The sequence below is a fragment of the Simochromis diagramma genome, unplaced genomic scaffold (assembly GCF_900408965.1).
Source record: "Simochromis diagramma unplaced genomic scaffold, fSimDia1.1 OVJJ01000596.1, whole genome shotgun sequence".
NCBI lineage: Eukaryota > Metazoa > Chordata > Actinopteri > Cichliformes > Cichlidae > Simochromis > Simochromis diagramma.
Window position 1 is genome coordinate 6,031,676 of NW_024387245.1, and position 23,434 is coordinate 6,055,109.

At 42.0% G+C, this 23,434-nt stretch overlaps 1 protein-coding gene across 2 annotated transcripts in view; it reads right to left on the reverse strand.

The window, feature by feature from the left end:
* Window positions 1–23,434, reverse strand: part of col27a1a (collagen, type XXVII, alpha 1a) — a 65,472-nt gene that overhangs the window by 36,438 nt on the left and 5,600 nt on the right. For both annotated transcript variants that reach the window (XR_005691344.1, XM_040000003.1), the window contains exons 3-8: window positions 18,343–20,003; window positions 15,353–15,406; window positions 9,081–9,134; window positions 7,686–7,739; window positions 7,490–7,543; window positions 732–776 (exon numbers count right to left, since the gene is read on the reverse strand). Coding sequence is in view for 1 of the 2 variants with exons in the window: in XM_040000003.1 (XP_039855937.1) it covers window positions 732–776; window positions 7,490–7,543; window positions 7,686–7,739; window positions 9,081–9,134; window positions 15,353–15,406; window positions 18,343–20,003 (1,922 nt within the window). In the remaining variant the exon portion in view is untranslated. The remainder of the gene's footprint in view (window positions 1–731; window positions 777–7,489; window positions 7,544–7,685; window positions 7,740–9,080; window positions 9,135–15,352; window positions 15,407–18,342; window positions 20,004–23,434) is intronic.

Genomic DNA, 23,434 nt, shown 5'->3' on the forward strand with positions numbered 1-23,434 from the left:
AAGGAAAGTCAAACAGATAAATGACCTGGGAAATATGACAAAGAATAAAGGCCTGCTAGAAAATAGCATAGCATGTCAAAGTGTGACACGCTGTAAGACAGTGTGACGATTGAACGATGAGCCCAGAGCAGAAGAGACACACACAAAGGGAAACTTTCTCCAGGACTGCGGAGTAGCAGCCACTGAGTGTGTCACTGTTGGCCTACTTGGCTTGTCCCTGTTTCTTTTCTCTCTATTTTTTCCTCTCTTTGGCATCACGTTCTGATATCATGGAGTGCATCGCTTTAACACAGTGCTTTGGCCAGATGTCTGTCCTCACCAGTGCTTTATAACAGGCTAATCTAATCTGGCTGCCCAGCTGGCATCCTCGGTGCGCACACACATACACACAGAGTGAAAGGTTGAACACCTGGAGTGAATGACGACTGAGTTTCAATTTTGAAGAATGAAGCGAGAGCAAGGGTTTAGACTTGAGTGAGGTGGACGTGAATGAAGACAGACGTGGACACTAATGAAGGCATGGCATTGCAGATAATGTGATGTACACATTACCTGCAATGCAGATAATGTGTAGAGAGAAGTGCCTAAAAGAAAAGAGTTCATCTGGGGAGATTTAAGGTTAAAGAAGCAAAATATATAATGAGAATATACAAGATATAGAAATGAACATGTGTTTTTCTGTGAGGGTGGCTGTTGCAGAAGTAAAAGAGAACACCTGTGAAAATACTTACAGGCTCTCCAGGGAGTCCGGGTTGGCCAGGGAAACCTTTCTGTCCCTAAAGAAACCAAAATATCACATGATAAGTGAGTATAAAATAATAACAGAAAAAAAAGAAAGAGGTGGGAATGTCTGAAATGATTCACAGTTGAGGAAAAAGCCTGACAAACACAGGAGCATGTGTGGGAATGACAGGTGGAGTGAAGTGGTAACGCGAACAGCACCAACAGACAAATTTGGTGCCATATGCGGTGAGGTATCAATCTGCCCTTCTGTTAATGGATCAGACTTTCCACTGGCTGTGTTCGCAGGGTCTTCGGAAGACTATTGCCAAGATCATGACATGTTGAGGATATAAATGCCTTCCTGTTTAAGTCAGATAGCAAGGCCCTCCCCCTGCAGCAGGCCAGACTGCAACACAGAAGACAGCCTGACATAGTGCTTTCCTGCAGTTTTTGCTGACTCCAGCACCACAGACCCCCGACAAAGACTGGAGGAAAAAGAAAAAAAACTAAATCAAAGGTAGGAAGACATGCCTTCCCAGACCACAGTTTGATAGAGTGAGGGAGCAAGAGAGAGAGAGAGATTTAAAAAAAGGAAAGAGGGGGAAAAAAACAAAGTAAAAACAGACGGCCGAAGAAAGGAAAGACTCCTGTTGTCCCGTTTTCCTAAACCACAGCTTCAGCGTTCCAAGCCAAGGCTCCCAGAGTTCCTGTAAACTATCCACTGCTCTGTCAACTGACTGCAGCAGGAGAAGAGGAGGCAGCATCCCTCTTCTCATTACGTTACACGATCGCTCTCGTCGGTCTACTACGCAGCAGCACTTTAAACTGCCGTTCCCAGCATTTTAAACACCACCTCCTGCGCTTTAATAGTTCCAGCAACTGTGTCAGCAAAGAGTTGTTTTCTAGTAAACCTTTTGTAATTGTCATTGCAGATCTATGTTTTTTTTTTAAAAGTCTGCTTTCATCTGTGTCTAACACACATATAAGCCCTGTGTTGTGTTGGAAAACGTTCACCTCACATCATCTGGTGCACATCATCAAAAGACCACTAGGAGGAGATGCCTTTGGCTGAGAGGAAAATACATGAGTAACACAAATAAACAAGTAGAGATGTTAGCAGGTGCTGACAGACACAGTGACACAAGCTTGAAGTTTTGTGGGTTTTCATATTTTGCAAAAGTATTATCACTAACCGGTACACAGAAGAGAGCAGATGGACTCAGAGACACATGCTGCACATGTCTGAAAACTTCCCAATTATAAAGTGCAATATTATGACGGTGGCCAGCTGGTAAATATTTGTGTTTTTCTGATGATTACCTACATGTGTCCAAATATATGGTGTGTTTATACTGAGACACAACCACTGGCTTTTAATTACTACTTAAAATAAATTTCTGTTTTCTATGCACTTCTTCGCTAACATATATTCTCTGAAGAAGCGGTGACCTAAACCCTCTCTCAAGCTTGGAAACACATATACAGGTTCACAAATGTGTGCACATTCGCACAGATGGGCACATGCACAATCACACACGAAGATACATGCACCTTATGCACAATATACCCCCCATCTTATTACATGGCTTACTTGTAGTACAAACGTGTGTAGTGGCTTATGTTCCCATGGTGTACTGTGAGGTCCACTAACCACAAACACACACATGCACAGATGCCGTGGTTCCTGTGTATTAACCATAGCCTCTCAACCTCAGCTAGACCATCTTAGATCCTTATCTCGCTCATTATGAGCTTGCTAATGAGAGTGGCCATTCCCGCCAGGCTGCCTGTGTTTACAATGCCACTTGTTTAACAACCATGTGTGTTCAATCAGATAAACCCACCAGAATGCTTTTCATTTACAGCAGCCTCCCGGTAGCACTCTATAAGCACCTCCACCCAGCTAAGCCTAGGAGTGCCCCAGGGGAACGCTAAGCGCATTTTGGCAGAGAGAAAATAAAAGACACATTGTGTCTGCTGATGACATGTCATTCCTTTGACTTGCTGTACCCACATTGTGGGTGTTCAAATAAGTGCCAACCTCATGTGTGCTTAACAACTGTACTCCACAAACAATGCGTATCTGACTGAACTGTGCAGCACCCTGGTAGCAGAAATATACCACTCTCCTTATTAATCTCTGCTTTCATCTCTTCAAACCCTGCAGAATGGAGCCACATGATTGCTCGGCGTAATCGTCTGGCTCCATGTATACATTGAATGTACAGGAGAACATAAACGCTCCACGCAGGGACAGACAAAAAACAAACAACTGTGCGAAGGAACTGGACAATTTGGCTGAAATTTAGCCAGTGGAAAAAGATTCCTCATCTCATCCCTGTCTGCACAGCAATTTCAGCACAATGTTTCCTTGCATGCAGTATCACTGTTACTGCTACCAGAGGACAGAGAAGTGATTTGTTGTAAAACATGCAAAGAAAATGATGGTTGATTTGAATTCTCTCATAATTATGATGATGATGAGCATGTGGAGCATTTGTTAGTTTGAACAGTGAGCAGGAGCTTAATGGAGAGAGTTTGGTTTGGAACGGGACTCCAGGCAGATTAATGCCATACAACAAACTGCCATGCACAAATAAAGGAAACGAGGATGATTAATACACTGTCTGGAACTGGGAGTGAAATACAGTATATGATTCTACCTTTTAATTATAGGCTACTTCTCCTTTTGGACTTCATTGAAAAGGATTTTTTTGTATAAAACTGAAAAACATCAGAGTATCCAAACTTTGCTTGCTGTAAAACAATCACATATTTGGATAACACGTATGTGAAAAGCACAAGTATAGACACTTTTTATAAACACCACAAAGTGTCTCAAGACAGTCACATTTTCCCACAATGTTGCATAACCACTGAGTCGACAAGAGTGTTTATGGATTACTTTCCAGCTGTCTGGATACGCTCTCGTAGTCTTTAAAAGTTTGCACAATCTCTGGCAAATTATGAACATTTTCAGACGATTCAGTTGCTAAAAGCAACAATGACAGTGCTGATTAACATACCCATTACAGCTATGTTCAAGATACATGGTTTGTGTGATGACACCTACATCACCCACAGGACATAAATCCTTTATTGTCCTACAGTCTTTAACAGAAAACTTTAAGATGTGGAAAAGAAGTGGAAAGTGCAGGTTTTTGCTATTTCATTGTGCATATATTCAAACTGTTGTGTTAAATGGTTTTAACCAGTTACTGTACAGTAACTGGTCCTAACAAAGTAATGTGAATTTAGAATCCTCATATATCGTTCCTTACATCCCTATAGGCTGTCAATGCAAACAATGTCAATAAGAAACATAGTTTTAAATAGCTTCATATGGCATGAAGGCCCAGCAAATAGATATTGCTCTGCTCGACGGTATGTCTCGACTTTCAGGTGAAAAAAGTATGGACACTTTAAGAGACAGGCAGAAAGTGAGGAGAGACGGATCACCTAGTCCTGGGATGAGACACGGGGCATGCAGGCAGTAAGGTGAGACGCGTGGCTTGTACTGTGGATTTGTAGTTGAGGTTTGGCCCTGTGTATGTCCCCTATCCCTGACCCTGCCTCGCCATACTGAAAAACCATTCAGAGCCTGCCTGCTAGAACAAATGTTGTACAGAGCGGAACATATTTGGCTTGTCTGACAGTGTAAAATCACACTCTAGTATCACACATTTAAAGTACCACTGTTTCCTCCATTAAAGTTTCCACGGAAAAAACCCCCCAAAAACCCAGAAGCCAAATTCCAGAATTCCCGATCGAAACATCACAGCTAAGGATGAATTAGAGGCTGGATATTCGTGCGTGTTTGTGTGTGAGACAGAGAAAGTGGAGGGCAAAAATACAGAGGAGAAGAGAGGAAAAGTTGCTGTTGTCCTGTTTTCCTAAACCACAGAAAAACAAGCAAACGATGACAGAGAAAGTTAAACAGCTAGAAACACAAGAGCAATACGAAGGTGTTTCAGGGTGGCCTACGAGGGAAATGCAATGCCCATAAATGTTGTTATTTGTTTTCAAATATTGCATTCTCTTTGTATTCATCTGGCTTCTGTGGAAATGGAGAGATCTACATCAGGGCGAAACGCGTCTGGGACTTTCCACCTTGAAAATGAACAGAACAAGGCCTGTTTGAGGAGTACCCTTTGGAGACTGACTCACACGCCTGTCACAGCGTTGCATTAAGGATGGAGATTCATTTAAGGAAACTGCTGCTACAGTGGATAGCCGATAACTACAACAAGTTCTTGTGCTTTGTTTACTGCAGGATGGAAGCAGGTTAATGAGCTTCTTTGTGTTTGTGTACAGAAAGGAAGTTGCCTCCTTGTGCTTACTTTAACAAGTTTCCTTTATAGTCAAGTTGTCTGTGGTTCATTGACCAATACCTGAGGCATGCTTTGGTGATGTCAGTTTCTGTGTATGTGTGTGTGTGTGTGGATGAAGTTGCTATGGTTACGCCCCCCTAGTCAAGAGTCTATGATGTCATTCTGATAATTCGAGCTATAATGTGCCCTTGGGTTTTATTAAAGCAGTTTGCTCCACCTCTGGACTGCATGCAGATAAGCGGAAAGTGCTGTCGAGGGTAAAAAAGTAAGTATACAGTGCATACTTTAAAGTGATCTTACATTTATGCTAACAAACAAATCACTGTCTTAAATAATGTGACCTAATCTGTGTTGTCACCCTTGGCCAAGTTAAAAGGCACTAACTTCTTGATAAATCTTCAAATTGCTAGTTTTAAAGGAATCTGTGAATGTTTTTCACCAGACTTACATTTTCTTTTGTTTCCATTCTGGCTGAGTGTGTGTGAAAGAGAGAGGCAGGGACATACAAATGGACTAAGACACACACACACACAACACACACAGAAAAGCAGACACCTAACAAAAGCCATATGTTGAGCCCGAGGTAGCCATCCGGCTGAAGTCTGACACTGTGTTACAGAGCACTGTGGCTCTGGGAAGAAAGTAAATACAGCCAGAAGTGCTTTACACCTAGTCTGAAAGGCATACAGTCAACCTGCACTATTCAATTACTGACCTAATTTGTTTAAGACATGTGCACGGCTCAGCTGCATTTGATGCATGATGTGATAGGAAGCTTTTAATAGGAGCTTCTTTTCATTTATTAGACATATGTTTGCAACAGTTTACTTGGAAAAAGGGTGAAAGGAACTATTTTGATGCTGACTGGAAGTGAGCACAAAGATTAAACTGAAGTGGTTCCCAACATTTTTCTGGCTCACATGCGGTCTTTGTTTATATCTGTCATATTTCAGAGGTATTCAATTTAATTAACTGCCATCAGCTGGAGTTTACTTGGCACTACTATATGAAACTGTGGGTCAGGCTCCACTCCTTTATTCTAGCTTTCGTAGTTTATTCACTGTGTTATATGACTTCATAACTAAGTTTACATTGTTTACAAGTTAAAGTCTTTACAGCCAAAGTTTTGTTCCTCAATCTGCCCTCACTCCTAAGTCATTACAAAGCGACACTTGATCAGGTACCTAGCATATTACACTGTAATAACCTGGGCAATTTTTACATCGTTTTGCAACTTTTCATTGGAGTAGAGTTTAAAACGCTGATTAAGGGGAAAAAGCAGTTCACTGACGTAGTCACTGTTACAGAATGGGTAACTATGTTAACCAAGGATGCGTAACCATGGTATCGAAGGAAACCTGATGCAGATGGGAAAAATGGGGCTCTTAGTGTGTTCAACACAACAACCCTAACTTTCCCCCTGAATCTAACCACAGAGTTTAGTTGTTTGAATGTAACTGCAAGTCAAAAATAGAGAGTGAACGTAAAGGAGCCCCAGTCATTCACCACCCAACCTACTTTTGAATTCGGACCCTAAATTTTCTGTTCTTCTCACATTGGCAATGCTAAAACGTAACCCTGTATATTGGAAAATGATGTTAAAGGTGGTTCCCCTAGAGTTAAAATATGACTCTAGGGAATGGGAATGGGTTGCATCCTTTCTCTAACCACTAACCAAGAAACCACATTTAATTCTGACACATTGCATTTGGCTGATTGTTTGTATCTTTTCCACATGTACTGAGCCAAAATTCGTTCACTTAAACTTCAACTGCTGAAGCGCCCTCAGGGAACAAGTATTAACAAGTAGTAACACACGCGCTCACAAAGATAAGCACACAGGGATGCATTCATGCCCACAGAGACGCATACACAACCCAGACATTCAACTTGGTCTTAATCTCAGTCTGTGCTTGTTACACTTCTGTCTACCAGAAGGTCTGCCCTACATTTTACTTCCTTGGACTTATGAATCACTCAAGCTGTGCCTTAAGTAAGATTTAAGACACTAGCAATTTGATGACTGAGTGCATGATTCCCATTCTCTTTTCCCCTTTGAAAAAAAGTCTGACCCCTTTATCTCCTGTGGCAGCCTTCCTGCCAGATCTCTGCAGGATCCACTAAACAAACTGGCGAGCACAAAAAGGAAAAACAAAAATGGAGAGAATTGGGAAGCAGAAGATGAGTAGAGATACTTTTACAAAGATGAGCAGGTTATACACAAACAACACCACACACAGACACATTACCAATACACATTGTGACTCATGCATTGCCTCGGGCCTCGCTGCTCATAGTTTGCAGATGCAAACACTTTGCTCGCCTTTTAGTTGGTAAATAGGCATTTAAGAACAATTCACTTCAGTTTACTGAGAGTAAACTTGATGAAAAGGTTTTGAGAAGCTCTGGAAGGACATTAGCAGTTCAAGTCTTACCTTTCGACCTGGCTGGCCAATCATTCCAACTGGGCCAATGATCCCCGAGTCTCCCTGGAATACAAAGTGGGAATGTTTAAAGGCCAAGTGTGGAGGAAAGTGAGGTCACACACACAGCAATCAGAAATGCGCTTAGAGCCACCCAGGACATCATTACAAATTAATGGGGAAAATAAGTATAGGGAGGATATTATACCTTCTCTCCTTTGGGTGCTGGTCCAGGTGAGATTCCAGGGTCACCTTTGTTCCCCTGGGAGAAACAAACAATTCACCAAACTCACACGGTGAAGTCAATCATATTTATCACATGAATAAAATATGAACATATTTTCTTTTTGTGGAAGACTTAAAGGACATAAAGGGGTCCCTCTATATATCACATACTTAAAGATAACAAGTAAAGTCTTTGTAGTGTGACAAATTTAGTAACACATATGCTTTACTTAGTGGCCTCCACACACACACACACACACACACACACACACACACACACACACACACACACACACACACACACACACACACACACACACACACCAAGCTTCATTGTCAGCAGGTAACAATAATGGGGTTTCAGCACATCAAAGCCACGGATCGGAAATTACACTGAGTGCTGACTCCCTCTCTTTCCCCTTCGGACCCCTGCCATTTACAACTCTGTCTCGTTTATTAATGATGAAAGAACGAAGATTGTGGTGCACCCCGAGACATCAAACACTCCATAATCTTTCTTTCAACACACTTGCCAGGAAGAAGAAGCTTGGCCCACACCAGTCTGTCTCACAATATACCAAAGTTCTCATTAAACCTTTGCTGCTGATCATTCCATCGTGTTTGCGTATGCCTGACCTTATCTGTAACTCATGAGACTTAGAGGTTCTTTAAACAGTTTGCTTATGTTTCCAGTGTTGTTATTAAGCGTGCTAACCAGCAGCCCTTCTTACACTGCAGAGAAATCGCCCTTCCAATCTACCTCTCAGCTGGAAAGCAACAAATCTGAGTGCAATCAATAAATAATAGGGTATGATAATAGCTTGAAGGTTTGGAAAAGTTTCCTTTTTTTTTTATAATGCACTTTAGGTGCAGGCCCTCACTCTACCATGTAAGCACACAATGTCAGAGGTTAAGGGTATTTGCAAAGGCATAAATCCATTACATCAGGAATGCAGAAAATATTATATATACATATATTTATATATTTTCTCCTTAAAGACCTCAAGACCTTTCAACATAAAAACCTCAGTCGCTTGCAAAAGTCTGCAGAACAATTCAAGTATAAATGGGAATCCTAACATTGATCTCTTCAGCACACATGCTAAAGTGAAACAGCTTCTGTACTCCAGCTGCCAGGTACTTGCAGCCCTGCTGTGAACTGAAGTTTCCTTTATTTTTCTGCCATCAAACTCCATTACCGTTTTGCTTTGTAGGGGTTTCCAGCTGATATAGAAAAATGTAAATCTAACATGTTCTCATGGGATTATGATTCACATTACATCATAGTAAAATGGCAAACCCAATCGTGTAACCACTTCATATGGGAAAATCGACATGGCTGGATCACGCAGGACCAGAGGTTAGACTAGATGTGTACCTTGAATCCAGGTGGACCGGGTCTCCCAGGGTTTCCATGTGGACCAGGGGGGCCCTGTGTTGAAATGAGAAAAAGTAAAACACAATCAAAAGGTGATCAAGATCAAGAGCAGGCATTTGCATAAAAAAAGAGCTGACGCAGACTGTGGCTTTGCTTCTGTGAATGAGACCAGGGATGAAGGTGGGGGGTAAAGACTGTCTGGAGAAGCTCAGCCTCAACCTGTTTTCCTATAAATCAACTGTGTGTGTATGTGTGAGTGTGCTGATGAGGTATTTGGCGTTGGTGTTGGGGGTAGATGCTTATGGAAAAAATGGGGCTCTCAGGAGCTGCTTTACCATATGGATGTGGTTTTCCTGCCCCCACTTGCCACAGACTCCACAAGCCCCCCCACACACACACACACACACACACACACACACACACACACACACACACAAACAAACACACATTTTCCAGGGATCTTAATGAGTAATACAGATCATCTCATTTCATAACATTTTGAATTCGATCACTGGTGTGCATTTCTGTCTGCACCGACTGTTGGTGAGGAAATGAGCTCAAACAAAGCAAGATCTACAGTGGCGGCACATTTGTAATGTAAAACCATCTCACTCTGTCCAGTAACCCCCACAGGGAGGTTTAAAAGAAGATGTTGGAAGCCAGAGAGTGAAAACACACCAGTTTTTCTTGGGTTTGAAAAACAGCCTGCAGAAAAAAATCATGTGAGGCTGCTATGTCCCCGTCACTTAGATAGCTGTTTGTCTTCCCCTCTCTTCTTCTGAGTTACAATTTGCTGTATAATGCTCACTCCTGCCCTCCAAATGGTGTGCCATTTTTGGGTCCATGACCTAGCTCTGTCCTGTGTCAGGGTTGATCGAGTCAAAATGTGGAAAAAGAGCAAAAACTGCTTTAAGAGCTGGGTTAGCGGGTTTTACTGAGGTGGCTAAAAACAAATCAGGAAGTTATTATGTAAGGCAGGGGTGTCAAACTCCAGGCCTCGGGGGTCGGTGTCCTGCAGGTTTTAGATCTCACCCTGGGTCAACACACCTGAACCAATGATTAGTTCATTACCAGGCCTCTGGAGAACTTCAGGACATGCTGAGGAGGTCATTTAAATCAGACATGACATCACAGCATACAGCAGGCCTTTGATGGAACGGATCTTTCTATTAAGGGACAGTTTGATGAAAGTGACCAAGAGTTTGTGATGGGTGAACACAGCATCTTGGTGACACGAGGTTCTTATTAAGTAACACTCAGGAATTTCCAGCAAAGATTTTATTCAATTTAACTTTGCATTGATTTGTTTGCTGTAGCTCAGGATGTAGAGCGGGTCATCTACTAAGGTTCAATCCCTGGATGCTCCAACCTACTTACCAAAGTATTCTTGGGTAAGATACTGAAGTTACTCTTTGATGCATTCATCAGAGTGTGAATGTTAGATAGAAAGCACTTAGGCATAAAAAATGTTTGTATGAATGTGGGTGAATGAGGCATGCTGTATAAAGCGCTTTCAAAGCTCAAGTAGAAAAGTGCCATAGAAGAACCAGTCCATTTACTTTGCATGATTCACAGGTCAAAAGAGTCCTCAGGTCTTACTGGGTCTTTGTGCATCCGCCCTTCATCTGAAACAAGCTGTTTTACAACCCTTCCACTGCCTTTAAGCCAACGTTCTTCTGATTGGTTGCCCCTCACAAACAAAAGAATTAAACAAATGGGGCTTCTCTTATGCTTGGGATGACCTTGGTAAGGATATCATACAGAGAGCCATGAGTAAAAAAAACAACAACAAAAACCCCCCCTAAACTGAGTACTTAGAGCAGTCTGAAGCCTGAGCTTTTGGCTTACATGCATTATTTGTACATACGCTGAACTCATTATTTGAATTTTTGGCCATGTTTCAGATGAGCACATGCAATTGTAGCAGTAAGCCTCTGAAAGAAAATAAGAAAAAGTACCATTTTGAAATACTCTCATTCCAAGCATTCTCAAGTTAAGACCTCGCCTCTTGTCCTCCCACATGCTTCCCTTTTCATTTTCGGTTTTGTATACAGCTGGCATTCCTCGAGAGCTGGTCTGTCCAGACAGCATTAAGGGTCCCTGTTGTGCCCTAAATAAACTTACACAAACAAGACAAGTTTGAATTACATGATTCAAAATTAACCCTGTGGCTTACCACAGGTTGGTCAGTGCTCTAGTAGGCATGGGCTGGCACTAACATTTGCTGCAGTGCTCTCGCCTCCGCGTCTTGCTCCTTCTCTCTCGCAACAGGTGTCTAATTAGAGAAGACCAGGGTGGGGCACACACAAGCTAAGGGCTATCAAATAAAAAGCCACCAACCTCTGAACAGCAATACAGGGCGTTGCTGTGGTTCCTGCGGTAATAGTACTGCTAGCTCTGTGCAATTTATTTCAGTTCTTTGGAGACAAAATGGTGAAAATCTAAACAAATGGTAGCTTCTAATGTTTCATCATATGCCACCATATTGTATATAAATACCTATGCTTAAATATACCAAAATGCCCAACAACATATGTGCAACTTGAAGCCAACACATGCACCATACGCACTTAAAATTGGATACGTGACATCACTCCCAAAGTCACGTTCACACGCAGAATATTTTAGATGAGGCCTTTTGATGGGCCGTGCTGTAAACATACTCTGACTTTCAACACTAGCTCGTAAAAGAGACTTTAAATGTATGTACAGCCACCATATTAAAGATAAAAGAGATTCTGTATGATGCCGTGCCAAATGAGAGCAGACGGGGCAGTGTCTGATTAACTAACATTAGATCAAGAGAGCATGTGAAACTGCTGGATGTCCTCATAATTAAAGATTCCACCAAGCATTCACAGACACTCGAACCTTTGCCCCTAAAGATATTTCACTGTTTGTTAAAAGTCTGAAAACAGACCTCGCCACTGCTGGATAAAAAGAGTGGAATTTGCAGCTTAATGCCACATGAATTACACTCAAATGCTATAATAACAGAAGCAGATGGGGATGAATGAACTGCTTCTGTGCCAACATTTTTAGCATATGAAAAAGGAAATAACGAGTAAAAGTCTAAAGTATTATTTAGGTATTTAAAACAATAATAGTAATAATTAATAATGTGAATGACGAGTTTGGAAATTAAGATGGAAACCTAGATGTGGTTTTTATGCCAAAACAAAGTGCCCAAAAGGGGATTGGTCTGTGATTTTTATAGTCCCGGAGGTCATTACAAAGTTGTTCCAGAGGAAAGACCCGTTCACACAGTTTACTCTAGGGATTATAAAGACCCTTGAAAAGCTGATCTGTTGCGTGGTGTTACCGAAAGAGCCCAACAGAGGACCACATGTTTTCATTTGAAAGTTCTTTAAAGTTTTCCAGGTTCCTATTCCGTATGCCGATCTGGGATCTGAATGCATACAGGTGAAGCAGGGTAGGGGAAATTTGGTTAGCGACAGAGGAGTGGTTTGGAGGGAATGCAGGAGGAAAGATGGGTGACAGAGATATTTTCACCCACACAAAGACCCTTTTGACCCAGCAGTTTCCAGATGAACACACAAACACACACGCACACACACAGGCTTCAGATAGATATAGGCCTGTGCGCTGACGATGCATCCACATTTCCACTCACACCCTCCTACCATCGTCGTCATTATATACCCTCAAATACACTCGAAAAAGTTCGGCCCGACTATTCATGGGTACTGAGCAACGATCTCTGTACTCACATCTGTTGCCATAGAGATGGCATCTCGCACTCTCATGTGTGGGATGAGAGGTCAAGGTTCATGGTTGGTTCTTCTTGGGCTCAATGGTGCTCTGTGTGTCATCATGCAGACTTCCAGTAATCCCAGGCTACAGAAGGTCAAACCTGGTAGAGCTCTTTTATCAGAAACTAGTCTTTCAAACAAAAGAACCTACCTGTGACCCTGCAGACTAAGCAATCTGCATCATATATTCAAAATTTTAAGTGACCAACAAGTAAATTTCCCTTCCTAAATTGAAACCACACATACATCTGGCTAAGAGGGGAGAGTTTGCATAGCATGTCTTTGCGCGGAGTGCATGTTAGCGTGTGTGTGTGTGGCTTTCTATGTTTGCACACACACATGGCAACAGCAGTTAAATTTGATAAATGCTTTTGTTTACAGGAAAGCGCCATAATCTGTCTCACTCTTTATATAGGCAGTTTGTAAACTCACCCACATACGGTATGTCTGTGCTGCACGGAGGGATTAGTGTTGTAGCACACATACAATCCCATGTGAGCGCTTATGGGCCCAAGTGTGTGGGTTAAACTAAAGTCACACTGGCAGCGCGTTTGCAACTGACCCCTGTTAAAGCGGAATCAAAACTGATGGCCTTTATAAATACATCCTTACTGAAAATGACTTCTTTTCATTGCTTTCCCTTTGCAAACCAACCACTTCCACTGAGAATGCCACCAGCAGTTCAACATCTCTCTTGACATAAGCGTGATGCTGTTGCTGAGATAGTTTATTGAGCTTGACAAAAGCCACTTCTAAGCTATGATGATGGTAAGGGGTCACTGCCATATGCTAAAACTTTATCAAGGGCAAGTTAGAGTTGAGAAGTCCAGCCCAGCCTGGGATCCAACCAGAGATTAAGGATTATGCTGCAGCACAATTTTCCTGCTTAAACTACTGAAGTTATCAAAGTTATCCTTCTGTTTATTTGTATTTATCTTATGCATTCATTGCTTACGATTCGAAAATAGAGAAAGTGTTCCTTAGGAAAAGCTTTAACAGCTCTCCTTGTAAATTTCCAAAATACATTTGGAGGAAAGTTTCAGCTTTCTTGCGCAAAACATATTTCCACTCAGACTCATGCTTGGCTTGACTGGCTTCACACAGCTCTCTGCTTAGATTTTTAAACCCTATTTAGGATTCATTCCAGGTAAGTTTGATTTGGATCACAAGAAATCCCACAAGAGGGACCAATGTGGTGAAACTGGTACTACAGACAGAACGGGAGGTGCTGATTGGGCTTAAATAGCTTTAATTAGAGCCAGACAAAGAGCTTTTCATACATATGTAGTGGCGCTGGGGATCGCAGAGACTTTAGCTTAACGGTCTTGCAGACATGGAGGAACAAGCACGTAGTACATATTATACTTAAACAACAACAAATAAAAATATAAAGGATATCTGAAATCACTGTGTAGTGCATAAAATGTCAGACTTTTTTTTTAATGCAGGTTTGCAGTACCTTCCTTGTAATTAACAGTTTAACACCAAGAACATAAGGGATACCACAGGCACAGCTGTGCTAAGCGCTAATATCAATGAGGTAATTGACATTAGGGGATAATGCAATGTGCTGATAGGATACAACAAGTTGTTGATTGGTGGGGGTGATGTAATTTTTCAGACAAAAACAAAAGGAGAAAAAAATTGACACCAAAAATTGTCAGAATTCCTCTGAATTCTGATTTTTTTGTGGTACATTTTATGTAAATCATCACAGTATGTGTTAAAACTGCTACTGTTGTTTCCCTCTATGGGTACTGCTGGATAAGAGGAACACATTTTATTACAATCCGTTAAAGGGTTTTTGAAATTTCAGTTCGGGCAAAAGCCATCTATGAACAATGCAATGCAAACGTGCTGCCGTCATGGTTACAAACAAATGTCAGGCTGAATCCTTACATTTTATGGGACAGAAAGTGAGAAACAGAGGAAGAGAGCTCCTGTAAGAAGACTATATTTATTTAACTTCCTTGGAAAAAAGAAGTCTTTCATTATCCCAGAATGTGATTCCTATGGAGTGTTGGTGCAGTCTGCTGCAACAGTTCAGTCGGAAGTAGAAAGTCCAGTGAAGCCATGTGTTCTTTGTCTGTTTACAGTGCTTTTATTAGGCATCCTGTGGCACAGGCAGCCTTTTCAAAGACCGTCTTTATAGAAGCTTTCCTGTTTATGCTCAGGGGTGGGAGGTCAGCACTCGCATCCCCATGCTGAATATGGTCAATCTGTCTGCATAGGAAGACTTTGTGTGTGAGTATATGTGTGAGCGCCGGGTTGATAGGAGGGACTTGGAAGGCTTTTATTTTCATGACTGCGTCTTGTTTGGTTATTGTGGCTGTTTTGCCTTTGAGGTTTAGGTCAACAGGTAGGATGAAACACACACTTATTTACATTCATTAAAAAAAACCCAACAAACAAAAAACCCTCAACAACAGACAGAATCGTTTTTTATGAAAATGTGTTTGATCTGGTTGGAGGTGTCAGGGGGTGGTCAAAGACACTTACCCGAGGACCCCTCTTGCCTAGCACGCCTGGCTTCCCTGGAGGTCCAGGCAGCCCCTACAGAAAGATTATTTGGTTAGTGTTGCAGTCTGATACACCATTTATACAGCACAATGACTAAGTATATTCATTTAGCATACACTGACAGAACCAGACTCTCTTCCAATGCATTTTCTCGGTGGATTCATCTACATCACAGAGGCTGCCATTCATCCACAGAGTGAAAAAAACCGCACACAAAGCGACACCTTTTCCCTCTGAAGTAATTCCATCTCAGGGTGTTGAGAGTTCACCCTTAGCCATCGAGATGATTTGAGCCCTTGTGGCAGGAAATCGTAGAAACACTAGAAATAACAGGTCATTTCCTGCACCGCTCAATGCCCCTGTGTGTCTATATCAGGCCCGTGCTCATTTGTTTTCTTTTAATTGAAAAAGAGAGAGAAAAAGCAGAAATGAGGGAAAACAGTATTTTTGGTCATTTTGGCAAAAAAGGCCACAATGTGGGCTTCTGGTTGTTAAAGCATCTTGTAGTAAAGTGTTTATATAACACGTTTTACATATTTTGTCCTCAAAAAAATCGATAAATAGTCGAGTAGTAAAAAAGAAGCAGCATCTCGCTTTTTGATATTGACTCATTTTAGCTCTCAAAAAGAATTTAAGAAACAAGAGACTAATTCAAAAACAATTTAAATAAAGAAAACCACAACTCATTCTTTACACACATAGACATCATGTCTGATCCTCAGGGTTATTCTAATAATAGTCACTACCTGCATAAAGTGTGTCTGTCTATTCTCTGATTTATTTATTTATTTATTTATAACTGTGCTGGAACCATCTCCTCCTCCGCAATGACCTCCTAAGTAGAGACCACCCTTACTGTTGCAGGTGGTGTGCCCTATGGTGGCCTGAAGACCTGTCAACGTCAACATACACCACTGTCCGTCTTCACACTTGCACCCCCTGCCTCGGCTTTCCTTTCTTAGCCTGGTTTGTTTATTTACTTCACTGTCTTTTCCTTTTTGCACCTGTCAATCTTACCTCATTTCTTTTCTCTGAGACAATTTGTTCAGGCTTCTGGAAAGGATGCTTTCAGTTATGCTGGCTGTGCTCGTCTGCATATATGAATCGTGCATTGCTGTGCACAGAGTTGTCCTTTGATACACGAAAAACTCTGTTTCTACGTTTACAGCGATGAAAATCGTGCTTGGCGAGTTTGAAAAACGCGTTTTTAAGGTTTCCTTTCTAAAAGCTTATATATAAAGTGCACTTTAACTGAGCACAGAAGTATGTTTCCATACAGTCAATTCAGATTCAAATTCAATCTCAAAAAAATGCAGTGGAGCAGATGTCAAAGGAAACCATTTTTCATGGTAGGAGTGAGGCGCCAAAGGTGCTTCAGAAGAGCAACTGCAGCATGTATATGTGCCTGAGCTGGATGTTTCTCCTGGCAGCTGGAGCTCTGTTTCTGTGCAACAGGAAGTCCAAATCACACTTCTGCTGTAACTGTTAAAGGCTCTTAAGGTGTGCAAGAAAAGCGTGCACATAAAATGTTGTGCTCTTGGGAAAAGAGTTGGCACAGTACACTAATGGAATGCGTAAAAAAAAAATCAAGATCCATACTGAGAGGAAACCATAACTGGGTTCACTCGGGATCTCTGATGGTACTACACAGTTACACAGAGACAGAGCAGGAGGCACGTGTATGTGCAGGCATCCACATTTAAAATAAATAGGTCTTCCAGTCTCATAATATCTTACCCAGTCATTGAAGTCAGGCAAAATGCACATTTTCATGCACTTTTAAGACAAAGCCCAGAGCATTTCTATGGCTTTATTGTACTTCAGGGCCAGAACTCCACCACAACCTACCCTACATTTAGTGCAACTTAACCTACATTTAGCATAAGCCTCAGCACAGTATCAGCACTTGTGGATATGCCAGACAGTCCTTTGGTAAATAATCTTCAAACTTCCCTTACTGATCCTTCTACAATTTATTTTCTTCGGTAAATGACTGCACTTCATATCAAGATTACAGGTCCTGGTTTCTAAATGCCAGCAACTTGGCTCACCTTAATGACAGTAAAGCATCTACTGGACATCACTACAGAGGTAAATTAGCGAGCCCTAGACACACTGTATTCTGCAGTCTACAGCACCAAATGACAGGCTGCTGCAAAGAATAAGCAAGGCACACGTATCAAACGAGCAGGCCCTGCTTGCACTTTACACTAAGATGACTTAATCACAGGTACAAGTATGAACACACCCAAGAGACACTGACAGAGACATTGTGGTCTGATCATTCTGACCACATTTTGAGTTGGGAAACTGTGTAGACAGTTGTGTACACAAAGGTATTCTCTGCTTCGTGGAGACAAGCACATTTTCTGAGACGTGTTCTGATGCTGAAGGAGGGCCTCGCCCAACTTAACGCCTATATTGGGAAGCTGAATGTTTGCTGACTGCTTTAACCTTTGACCTGGACCTGGCTTTGAAACGAGACCATGCAACCTCCACCAGAACTCTCTGAAAGAGGAATCTGGTGCTGAGACGGCAAGGCGTCAGACCTGACATGTCACAGCCAGACTGGAAGGCTCTGTGCATGGAGTAAGGTGAAAAGAATTAGAGAAATATAGCAGGGCTTCAAACCTCTGTGGCAAAGGAGACTGTTCCATATTAACCTAAATATCTGTGTGGTCTTTTTCTAACCCAAAAACACCTAAATCAAAACTGCACTGGTCTTTGTTACCAGTGACAAAGACCAAGGCAGACTGGGATGAGCTGAAAGAAAAGCTCCATTCACTTTTATTGCTTTACTAATGTAAACTTGCCACACACAGCTGCAGACACAGAGATGAGACATAGTCTGTGCGCTGCTTGCTCACCTTGATTTTGCAAAACACCAGTGCTGATATAGATTTTTTTTCTTGTAGCATTTGCACACAACCAGTCTCACTAAACAGCTCAGGTTGACCAAAAGTTCTTACCTGCAGTCCTACATCTCCTTTCTCTCCCTTAGCTTCTACCAGCATGGAGAACTGCGTAGGTGGCACCTCCCAGCTCCGGAAGCCATCAGTAGCAGGTTGTGTAACTGGGTTGTATGAAGGTTTAGTAGGTCTTGGGGTGACTGGAGCCTTGGTGGTCATTGGTTGCTTTGTTGGCTTAGGGGTTTTAGCAGCTGTAGGTTTGGGGGTGGCTGATTTTGAGCGGTTGACCTTTGATGTTGTTGGCTTAAAAGGAGCATCTTTTAGAGAATCTGGTTTGGGTTTGGACGGAGTGGCTTTCGATGATGTAACTTTAGACTTGGAAGGAGTTTTACTGGCTCTGGTGGGTTGGGGTTTCTTTGGGACTGCACCTTGGTCTAATAATGCAGGTTTAGGCTTTGTCTTGGAGGGTTTGGTGCTGGTACTGACTGGTATCGTAGGTTTCTTTGAATTGCTTGTTCCCACACTTGGATTTTTTGGGTTGTTTTGAGGGGTGGGTTTTGACAGAATGGGTTTAGAGAGTGTGGGTTTTGAGGGACTGGGTTTTGGTGGACTGTGTTTTGATGGAGTGGGTTTTGGTGGACTGTGTTTTGATGGAGTGGGTTTTGGTGGACTGTGTTTTGATGGAGTGGGTTTTGGGGGAGTGGGTTTTGATGAAGTGGATTTTGATGGAGTAGGTTTAGAGGGTTTCTGATTAAAAGCTTTAGGACTGGAGGGTCTTGCCGTTGATGGTTTCGTGGGTGGTGCTCCTGTCCTGAGTGGTGTTGTGACAGTGCTGGTTCTGGTCTTGAGAGGTGGTGAAACCAAACCAACTTGGTCTGTAACTGGTATCACAGTTCCCAACAGGGTCGTTGGGATGATGGTCCCTTGGTTCGGTTTTATCGTTTGGGTGGGGGCCACATATCTGACAGCTGAGGCTGCAGCAGCAGCGCTCCTGGCAAGGCTGAACCCTGTGGTTTTCCTGGCGGTTACAGGGCTTCCACGTTTAGGGGTAGCAGCAGTAGCTGTGATGTTTCTTTCTCTCGGTACGATAGGCAGCAAAGGAGAAAGGTTAGGCCTGTACGTGTCAGCTTCCCTGCACTGTTTCTTAATGTACCTGCAATAGTTGTGAGCTGCCTGTGCAGAAGGGACCAGATCAAACTGGCAAATGGCTCCTTCAAAGTGTGCTGAAGTTTGCTGCTGGCTTGTCCTCCCCAGCAGCAGCGAGCCATGGAGCTCTGGAGCCAGCCCCTTTTCACTGTCCCACCCAAAGTCTGCATGAACACTCTGCCCTCCGCAGGAGGCATATAGAGTCACTCTCTGTCCATTAATTCCCAGACCCAGCTGGTGCCACTGGCCATCGTGGGGCTCATAGGGCAGTGCCACAGAGGTATTTGGTCCCGTGTGTAGGACCAGGTTTCCCGGTACAAGCTGTAGACCAAGAAGCAGCTTCTTGTGGTCTGAGAGCAGGGTGAAAAGGAAAGCGCTGTTGATACGGTGAGAGCGTACACTCAGGACCAGCGTGAGGTTAGGCCAGATGGCCGGAGGAAAGATTGATCGCAATGGAGCCTCAATATGCGCCCGCTGGTTGAGGATGATCCCCGATCTGAACGGAATGACTCCTGCCGGCAGACTGCGTGATGTCCTCTCTCCCTTAAGCCCCAACCTTTGGAGAATGTCCACATCTGTAGAGGAGGAAAAGGGCTGTGTTAGATAAGCAGTGTTTACAACATGCTTGTTTGTGATGTTTATGGTTATTATTATCTCATATTTTTGGTACCTGGTAATCATCAGGAACAAGATAAAATAAACAACATAGGAAACTCTAGAAATATAAATCAAACATCACGCAAGAACTACAAGAGGACACACTGAGATCTGGACTAGTTTTAAACTTTTACTGTAATTTGTGCCCAAACTGTAACATGTTTTAAATGGCTGTGGAAAAATAATTTAAATCTCAATGAGACAATTTGAGCTCTTGCATAAGAATTTGGTGCAAAACATTTCACTTTTTCAAAGTTTTGTTTTAACTAAAGACTCCTATGCTACGAGAGGCTTGCATCATGTCCATATTGCAGCAGTTCACAAAATACTGTAGCTTAAACACTGAAGGGTGAAGAGACAGGCAAAAAGAAAGAAAAATTCAAAACAATAATGAACTCAGCAGACTTTGAGCACATCTAAGTGCTTCTGTAGATGGTTTATAGCAACTTTAGGCCAAAATAAATTTATGTCCAGACAGGCAGGAGTACCTAGCAATCTTGTTTCTTATGTTGCTGAACAGCACAGAGGTCTACTTCAAATGTCAGTGGCTTTGCTAATTCACATTGCTCCAATATGTCTGGCTTTTGTGATGCCTTGAACAGCTTAAAGTGTCGCACAAGGGCAGCGTGTGTACACCACATTCTGTACTGCACTCACAGTGAAATATAATGTTGATCTTTGCCAGTAATCTAAAACCTTACTGAACCCTATAACACTAAAACTCATAGAGATTCATCTCAGCTTACTGTGATTAGAGTTTAAAAGGTCAAACGTTCAACAGGAATTATTAGAAATCCTTTGATAAGACAATCCAAATGTGTTGCAGTTAAACCAAAACACCTCTCCCAGTGTATGCCTATTATCCTAATTTTGTCTTTCCTCTGGACCCCATAAACCTCAAATGAAATTTTGGTTATATAGAGCAGAAAAGAATGGATATATGGTCATAAAAAATAGAATGCTAAACCAATTAAGCATTGCACTCACTGCAGGTGAGTCAAGGCTAAAGCATCCAGCCAGTACCAGGAACGTACAAGCAGACTAGAGGACCTAATCCTTTCTTAGTAGCCACCTGGCCAACGCACTTGAAAAGCAAAAGCGAGGTCACTGCATGCTTTGTAATGCTAACAAATATGTGTTTGTTGCAAATGTGTGTTTGAGGCACACATTTTATTCATCTCTGTTCATATTAATGCATACATGCTGTACTGTAAGCTACTGTTCAAGTGCTGACAATGTTGGCTATACTGATAGACACGGTTCTTTGTGTCTCTTTGTTTTTAAGCCTTTAATTTGCGAGGGAATGAACTAAATGACATCAGCGTCATCATGTAACCTCTTTCCCATCTCGTCTCTGTCCTTCTCATCAGTATGTAGTCAGCGTGGACATTCAGAACATGGCCACAGAAACCACAAGTGAGTACAACATCTCTCAACTCGAGAGCTCGGAGCACAGTTTCCAACCTTTCAGCCAACTTTGACTCTCTGTTCAGAGTTTCAGTCTCAGTAGTCCCACAGCCCTCATTCTCTCCATGACCTGTGATCTCAGACCTAGGCCCCTCACCATTTTTATTGTCTGCGGGCTCACTCTGACCTGTGGTCACTGGGGCCTGTCTAATGGGGACATGTGTATAGAATCCATGGAAAAGCAGTGTTGATGAGATACCAGAAAAAGTGGGAAAGACAGCTGGGATGTGCTGCACTGGTAAACTATAGAGAGTGAGGACTTGAATGACATGCTTGTCTTTCTATAATACAAGGCTTGCTTTATTAAACTGTTGGGCCCCAGACTTTGAAAATACATATAATTGCAGGGAAAGTTTGAAGGAATATTTGAGCTGAGAGAAAAAGAGGTTTAGAAAACTTTGACATTAAACATATGCAAACTCAAAACAGAACCTTGAGTTAAACGACTCTTTCTCCGCTGATTGCTTTAAGTTCTTTATGGTCCTTACGTGTTATGTATAAGGCTGTAAGACTTCCCTTTAGTTCAAACCATTAGAGCTTTATAAAACAGGAGTAATATTCACACTGTGCATTGTGTATATTGCTCTCTGTGTGGTCTCTGATGCATTAAAGGACAACAGGAACTTGGCAACGAGGCAGGCGGGTACATTACCTCTATCTGTTCTGTACATTGCCTCCAATTCTTCTATTCTACTGTTACAGAGGCATAAATTAACAGCACAGTCTCAGATATAAAGCATACTGTAAGTGTCTGAGCAGATGCATGTTTAACACATGGCCAGAGTTTATAGTCTTGCAATGTGCCAATTCACTCAAACAGGATAGAGTGAAAGTCCAAGGCTCTTTTCTCTGATCGTATCCCTTGTAGAGGATGAAGTCACTGATTTATACTGAAATAATCCCTTTTGGGCCGATCTGTGCTAGTTTACAATAGTTTATGATATTTCCTCATCATCCCCAATCACCAACACAGCAATATATTGCCTGAATTCCCTGAATATCATATTTGGAATCATCACTTATTAGACTACTGAATATGTTTAAAACGTAAAACTAAGTGTTCGTCTTATGATCAATCCTTAGATAAGGGACAGAACATGGTAAAACATGGTCTATCTGGAATTTTCCTGTTTTTCCTCAACCTTCTGGCAATTTATTTATTTGAATGTTTCAGGAGACACACAGACAAGGATGGAGAGCTGAATGGGGAGTCATATGATTTGGAAACTCAAGAATGAATGTGAGGGATGACGTGCAAATGCAGATGTTGTTCACCATAATCATTACCTGGCTGTTCCCCTTTTACATTTTAAAATTTGTTCCACTGCAGAAAAAAAATGCTAAATTTTTTCCTAATAAAATCATGTCAGTGTTCAATATACAACTTAATCCTTGACTCTGGCCTCCAAAAGAAGTCTTAGGCTGCACTGAGGTATCCGTGTGCCAGGGGACAGTGAGTTGCTCACAGGCTGATCAGCAAGAACGTATTGCTGAACATTCCTCCTCTTATTGTTCATCCTTTCACAGTTCATTGCATTTCACAGTTCAAAACAGAGACTCTTTACTGAATAAAAAGGCTAATTAGAGGATGAAACGGAGCCTAAAAACTAAACTCAGCTTTCAAAAAGGAGCCAAACATGTCCAACTAACTTTATTAGGTCTGACTACTAAATTTTACACCTCTGGTGAATTATCGCCACCAAGACTTGTTATGTTACATTAATTGTTAACACCAGACACTTTAAAGAAGTGTCAGCTTTTCAAAGGCTTATTTGCAGAACTGTGACTGTGGAAGAGCCTTGATGTAATGAACTGAAATGACATTTGGTTTTGTCGACCATCAGTTTTCAGTCACTGCTTTGTCGGGCCTACTGAAGTCTGT